This window comes from Mastomys coucha, unplaced genomic scaffold (assembly GCF_008632895.1).
Source record: "Mastomys coucha isolate ucsf_1 unplaced genomic scaffold, UCSF_Mcou_1 pScaffold15, whole genome shotgun sequence".
In the NCBI taxonomy this organism is placed as follows: domain Eukaryota; kingdom Metazoa; phylum Chordata; class Mammalia; order Rodentia; family Muridae; genus Mastomys; species Mastomys coucha.
The window spans coordinates 55,328,252-55,335,371 of record NW_022196897.1 but is presented as its reverse complement, the minus strand read 5'-3'; the positions used below and the strand labels follow the sequence as shown (position 1 = coordinate 55,335,371).

At 36.0% G+C, this 7,120-nt stretch overlaps 1 protein-coding gene across 11 annotated transcripts in view; it reads right to left on the bottom strand.

Annotated features, from left to right (window-relative positions):
• LOC116090262 (ankyrin repeat domain-containing protein 36C-like) overlaps positions 1 to 7,120 on the bottom strand; it is a 145,980-nt gene that overhangs the window by 72,275 nt on the left and 66,585 nt on the right. For all 11 annotated transcript variants that reach the window (XM_031370501.1, XM_031370505.1, XM_031370504.1 and 8 more), the window contains 2 exons: positions 4,709 to 4,773; positions 2,084 to 2,189 (listed from right to left, as the gene is read on the bottom strand). In XM_031370501.1, the coding sequence (XP_031226361.1) occupies positions 2,084 to 2,189; positions 4,709 to 4,773 (171 nt within the window). The remainder of the gene's footprint in view (positions 1 to 2,083; positions 2,190 to 4,708; positions 4,774 to 7,120) is intronic.

The following is a 7,120-nucleotide window of genomic DNA, read 5'->3' as shown; positions in this document are numbered from 1 at the left end:
TGTTCATTTAAGAAAAAACTAGCAGTGATGTATTATTTTGAAGTATACAGTTAATATGTTTGGAGTTAAGCAGATCAAACCCATGGAATATGAAGTACAATCCAGAATTGTGTGATTCAGGAAATGAATAGCTTAATGTATTTTCTTTCTCATTACATATCTACTTAATAATTTATATATACACAACTTTATTCCACATTGGTCTTTGCCCAATTTTGTTTACATCTGTTTCATTAGTAGGAAACCAGCCATCATGATTAGTGATGACATCAGTTGCATAACAAGGAATTGATGTCCATAACAAGTCCTCGATGGAATAAAGAATTTAATATCTGAGCGTTATGAGAAGAGTGGAAATGATTACCTCACTAAAATACTAGCACTTAATTCTGCTTCCATCAAACTATCCTGCTATAGATAATTGAGTTTCTGGGTTTGATGCATGAAGGAAGTCATCTTGAATTTCCTAAACACAAATTCCAATTTTATCAAAACCAAATGTTTGTATTCCTCACATGGAAATACTTCACTTAAAACTCAAATAATCATTAGAATTCTAGACTTCATTCTGCTAATTTTGTTATATATGTCACATTTTCTTTTATACTTAGCAGTAGTATCATTGTATAATAAAATAAGAAATATAAATCTATTCTATTTCCTTATATGGAGATTTATATACTGACTATAAAAGAAACTAAAACTTTTTTATTTCATCTCTTTGCAGACTATCTGTTCATTAGAAATAGAAGCAAGCCCTCCTATTGTTTTGTGTGTGTATCTATTTAGTAAGCAGTGGATCACTGTAAAAATATTTAACAACTGCTTCTTAGAGTAGGCATGATAAATTAGATACCTTTTACAACCAAGAATAACCCATAATCACACAGCTGCTAAGTCACAATGTCGATTCTGTCATGGTACATATACCAGAGATGATTCAACAAGTTGAAAAAAAAACTCTACTGTCGATATTCTATGTCCTGAATCTCTAACTTCAGGTTACCTCTCTACAATCCAGGCTTTTACTCCTGCTGTCATACTTGCAAAAACTACAGAAGAAATGATACATTTCAGAGTGGCTATTTGAACTGGCTATGGCTTCCTTTGGCATAGCACAGATGAACCTGGGGTTTTCTTCTCTTTATTTCTCTCCTTCTGAGTTACTTATTATCCCAAGAGCAACCTTTTATATGACATTGATTTCTTTTCATGTATGACTTACAACTTTGTCTCTATTTATATTAGGTAAATATGTGCTTATGATGAACCACTATGATATAAAATGCCATCACCATCCTAAGGAAGAAAGAAATGATGGAATTCTCTTTTGTGCTTTCAATACCCAGTTACATCTTAGAATAATATTTTCTTCTTTAACCATTTTCATTGTGCCATCATTGGTTTTAAAAGATTTTTGTGGTTTTCAAATACTCCTCTGCATATTAGCTAGATTGTTCATGGTGGAACAGAATGCATGGCAAGATACAATTTGACAGAAGAAGGATTTAGAATTTTGGCTTTAGACTCTTCTTCCCCCTGGCAGAGAAGGAATGAAGGCAGGAGGATGGAGAGCTACATGGGACCCACAGTCAGCAAGCAGAATGTGGAAGCAAGTGTGGTTGGGCCAGAAAACATCACAACCTATCTTCAGTGACCCACTTTCTCTAACAGTGTCACCTACAGGAGAGTGATAGCATTTCCAGACAGTGCCACCAGATGGGGACCATTTTTGGAAGCTATCAACCCAAGGGAAACATTTCTAACCACATTACACCCTTTACCTGGTTTCTGTTAATGTACCCCAAACTCCCCCTCCTCTCATTTCCCTGTCTTCTCTGCATTCACTATGTCTAACCACCCCTCTGGTAGTACCATTTCTTATACCTTATCCTGCTACATTACTGGCACAATCAATTACAGGGTTTGCTAAGCCAGGAACAGATATCAATCTTATTACCATTTAGCTACTCTTTGACTTACTCTATAATTCATAAGTAAAAATATGTCTATTACAAAATACTGGTTGTCATGATTTAAATACATGTACCATCAAAGGCTGCTAATAAAATATAATTCATACCTTTCATTTCACCATTTCCAGTATTTTCTAGTCTTGGATCTGCAGTCTCTGGCAAATGACCCACATCTTGCTCCCGAGGAGGATGCTCAGACATAGACTGAGAAGACTAACAAGAAAAGTGAGTTCCATGAAAAGCCATCCTACCTTCCAAGAAACTACAGCTTCTCATTTTAAAAGCAAAGACTAGAAATTAAGGAAAAATTTGATTCTACTTCATGCCACTTGTATGAAATGTTAATATACATTTCTATCAGTTCCAGCTTTGGACTTCTTTTGGATGATACAAAACAAGAACATAAAAAGTTATGAAAAGCAGTTTTATAGAAAGAGTAATAGTACATATCAAATATATGGTAGTGTGAAATACATATGGTAGTATGTAAGACAGGATTAAAAATATTTATACCAATATATGAAAATAAAACAGAACTCACACATGTAGACACACAGTTTCTTCCAACTATAAACATCTTCCAAAGAGCATTTGTATTTTTTCAAATTAAAATAAGTAGAGTACACAATTATATTCCCATCTTTAACAAAGTAACTAACAAATGAGTATAAACAGTGAGGGAAACATGCCACCATCAAAGATAAAGATCCATAAACATCTAAAGATATTTCCATGACAAGAAACAAAAAATATCTGGGTCTCATTTCTTATCCTGAAAATAAAAACTCATTATCAATATTTTAGTGTTAGTATATAATATTGCAAATATACTCCCATAATGATATTTTTCCTTTTTGGTTTTTTTTTTTTTTTTTTTTTTTTTTTTTTTTTTCGAGACAAGGTTTCTCTGTCTAGCCCTGGCTGTCCTGGAACTCACTCTGTAGACCATGCTGGCCTCGAACTCAGAAATCCACCTGCCTCTGCCTCCCAAGTGCTGGGATTAAAGTCGTGTGCCACTACCACTGCCTGGCTCCCATGGTGAATTTTTAACAGAAATCTATCTCTGCTTTACAGAAGGAGAATCTTGTACTAATGAGATCAGGTAGAACAGAAGCTTCGACAAGGCCTTGTTCGACAACGTAGAATCTTTTAAATCAGTATCTAACATCTCTTCTCTGTAACAATACAAACACCATGCAAAATCAACAAGCCCTTCCTTTGTACTCAGAACATCTAGGTGAATGAAGCATCTGTAGGCGCTGCTTTAGTTATGAAATGTCATTTAATAATGACCATGGTAAATAATGGATGCTATGAAAGAAAATGCATAGAAGTTGTCAACAGAAAGTATATTTATGGAAAACAAAAGTCTTCATTGGCTTTCCTGAAAAATGAGAGCACACTTATAAAATTTCTAGATGGGAACAAATTCCTATCAGTGCAATGGCTGTAATAGAGTAGTCTTTGGACTTGGAATAGTTTCTACTAATGCTGTTGTGTTGAAAAAAAAAAAAAGAGGGCATTTGCCAGTGAAAGAGTAGATTGTCACACTGCCAATATGGCCACCATTGCAGGTTGCTTATTTAAGCTAAGGAATTTAGTAAAAATTCTCAGTATCTGATGATAATAATTTTAACAATAAGAAAATAGGTTGGATTAAATTAAGAAATTTTATGTTGGACCACAGTTAGATAAACTTCTGCAAACTCTAGAAATGATGTGCAATGTAAACACTACCAAGGGAGGACTTCTAGGACTGAGTGGCAAGTCTACAAAGACAAGAAGCACAAAAGTTCACTAACGTTGGAAATGTACCAGGCACCCATCTGCACATCTTTTGTCTGTCCCTTCTGAGTATGAAGATGACTGAGGATACTTGTCCCATCCCTGCTTCTTGGTCATTCAGGTCTTAGAAGAGATACCCGAGGAGCAGATGTAACCCACTACATTCAGGCAAGTGGGCCTTTCTCCTATCATTGGCATAGCTAACATTAACCCAGTTGTTAGAGTATAGCTTAAATATTATACACAACAATTGACTCTAACTACAGGATTCCATTCCAAATCAAATCAACTATTATTATAGACTGTCTTGATAGTAAAAGATCTTGTACTTTCTCTGTGTGAGGCATATTAAACTACAAGTGTTTATACCTTACTGACTCTATACTTGTCTACTTCTGCAATGGGTGCTAATATGAGTTATCACCTATTTAATGTCTACCATGCAGAAAATAGGTAGTAATAATAGTATATTCAAAGTCAAAACATTTGAAAAATAGCATAGAGTATCTCAAGCCTACTCAGAATGTTAAAATGCTACATGGATACAAAAGTTTTCTGAAAATGAAATCTGGTTAGATATGTGAATCAAGATGGAATCATCTGCACTAAGACCATTAGCAGGTCTACTAATGGCAGGGCATAATAACTTTATAAAGTTTGTCAATTTATAGCCTTTAGGTGATGATAAATCAGCAAGGTACACTTATGTGGGAGCACAAACATGCTTCCATGCTGAAAATGCATGTACTCTTACTGGGCACTACAGTTAAGGTGTATGACCTGCATTCTATATTACCATATGGAGTGGTCTAAAAAATCACTATGAGATAAGTACTTTTAATTAAACAAAACTGTGGAACAACCAGGAAATTTAATTTTATTTACATATTGTAACTGGCTTAACAAAAGAAAGCAGTGTTAAATAAGGTCCTTTAATATTTACACACCAGTGAGTCCACACTTGCACTTCTATAATGCCTTCTGAGATTCTCTATGGGTGTCACTTTGTTACCTGGTAATAATAACGATGGAGAGGAATATATAAATACAATAAAATATAACAGTATGACACATAAGATAAACACACTTGAAAATAAATATTGTTCAAACTTAGTTAAAATAAAAATTAAACTTTTATCTCTTCTAGGAATTGTTTTAGTTACAATTAACCTTTAGTTGAAGATGTAATTCTTTGAGAGACACCTGTAATTACAGAACATTTTCATATAAATATATATGAATATATATATATATATGTATGTAAATATAATTTGTACAAACCATAATTGGCTTTGAGTACAGGAATATAATGACTTTGAAGAGTCACTGAGAAATGTATTCATTCAATTTAAATGTACAGATGTTAGGAAAAAGTATTAAACTTTAGTATAGACTGTTCTCATTATCAAAAATAGAGAAATCATGTGTGGCTGACTAAATGTCTGAACAAGTTAAGACCCTTGCCACCCAGGCTAATCACCTGACTTCAATCCCAGGGAAGGAGAGTACTGACTTCCACAGGTTGTCATCTGACTTTCACACAAGAGCCATAGCATACCCATGTACACACATAAGTGGCACACACAAGAGGAAGAAGAGAAAAGAAAAGTTTAAGCAACAATACTTTCGTCATAAAAAAAAATGACTGTTTATTCCATGTCTGAGCATGGATACACTCAGAAAGGTTGTGTTCACTTTGTTGACATCATCCTTGCTCTCTTTTCAGAGTCATCCTGCCATCTGATGTCTTCACTGAGGACCAGGAACACATGGGCAGGCTTGGGCTCACTGGCCAGGCAGCTTAGGTTAAACAGAGATCTCCATGTTCTGGTAAAAGAAACTGTCTCCCAAACAAGGTGAAACAAGACCTGAGGCTGACATTGGCTTCCTCCCAACTGTTCATGTGTGCACTGAAAGTACATGCAAATATGCACAGATAGAACCATGCTGACCCAGAAAAGAGAGAGAGTACTGGCTGGTTTTGTGTGTCCACTTGACACCAGTTGGAGTTATCACAGAGAAAGGAGCCTCCCTTGAGGAAATGCCTCCATGAGATGCAGCTGTAAGGCATTTCCTCAATTAGTGATCAAGCAGAAGGACCCAGCCCTTTGTGGATGGAGCCATCCCTGGGCTGGAAGTCTTGGGTTCTATAACAGAGCAAGCTGAGCAAGCCAGGGGAAGCAAGGCAGTAAGGAACATCCCTTCCTGGCTTCTGCATCAGCTCCTACATCGAGGTTCCTGCCCTGTGTGAGTTCCAGTTCTGACTTCCTTTGATGAACAGCAATGTAGACATGTAAGCTGAGTAAACCCTTCCTCCCTAACTTGCTTTGAGGTCATGGTGTTTCATTGCAGCAATAGAAGCCCTGACTAAGACAGATATCATGAATAAAAATAAAATGAAATGTGTTATCATTTAGTCATCAGATCTATATAAGTAGGTACAGGTCCTGAAAGGAAAAATTAAAGCTTTAGACCTGTGCTGACTAGGAAGAAAAGTTATGGGCCTAAGAATCCATCACAAGATGGCCCACATAGGCCTGGGAATGAGCAAGCAAGTTTGTTAGATATCATAAGACCTGGCAGGTCAAGGAGACATAAAACTATAAACATAGAGGAAAACATGTCTAGGCAAACGAGGACATGTCCAAGGCCCAGGCCTGCAAAGACGTGCCTGGTGGACACTAAGTAATGGACCATCTGGTCCTCTCAGATATGGTTTAACGTCAGATGCTTTGTTGACTCAGATTAACACTAACCTTAGGAATTTTCCACTCTGTTTTGCACGTAATAGTTAACATTTGAACTAGCCAATCATGTATGGCCACACTGATCCCTTTGTTCCCTCAGACCTTTTCCCTATATAAACCCCTAACTTTCAAGCCTCGGGGTCGGCTCCACTTTCTCCTGCGTGAGATAGGTGTGGTGCTGAACCAGGGCCCCCTGAAATTAAAAATACCTCTTGTAATTGCATCAAGATGGTCTCTCGTGATTCTTTGGGTGCACATCCTCCCGAGATTTGAGTGGGGGTCTCCCCCAGGGGTCAGTCCACCCATTACAGAAATTCTGACTTCAGAAATGGATACTTTAATGTCTTGTCTTGAAAAACGAATTTGGTTTCATGTACTGTGTTAGTCTTTTAGGAGTTTTTTTTTTTTTTAAATTTTTATTGCATTATGATGAGAAAAGTTACATGATTTCAATTTATCTGAATTTGTTAACATTTAAAAACATATTTTAATTAAATATAATTGAATCACATTCTTGTTTCCCTTTTGTACAACTGCTCCTCCAAGAGACCCCCTTTCAATACCTACAATATCTTTTTTGTCATATTCCTTAAAATTTATAAAATATTATAA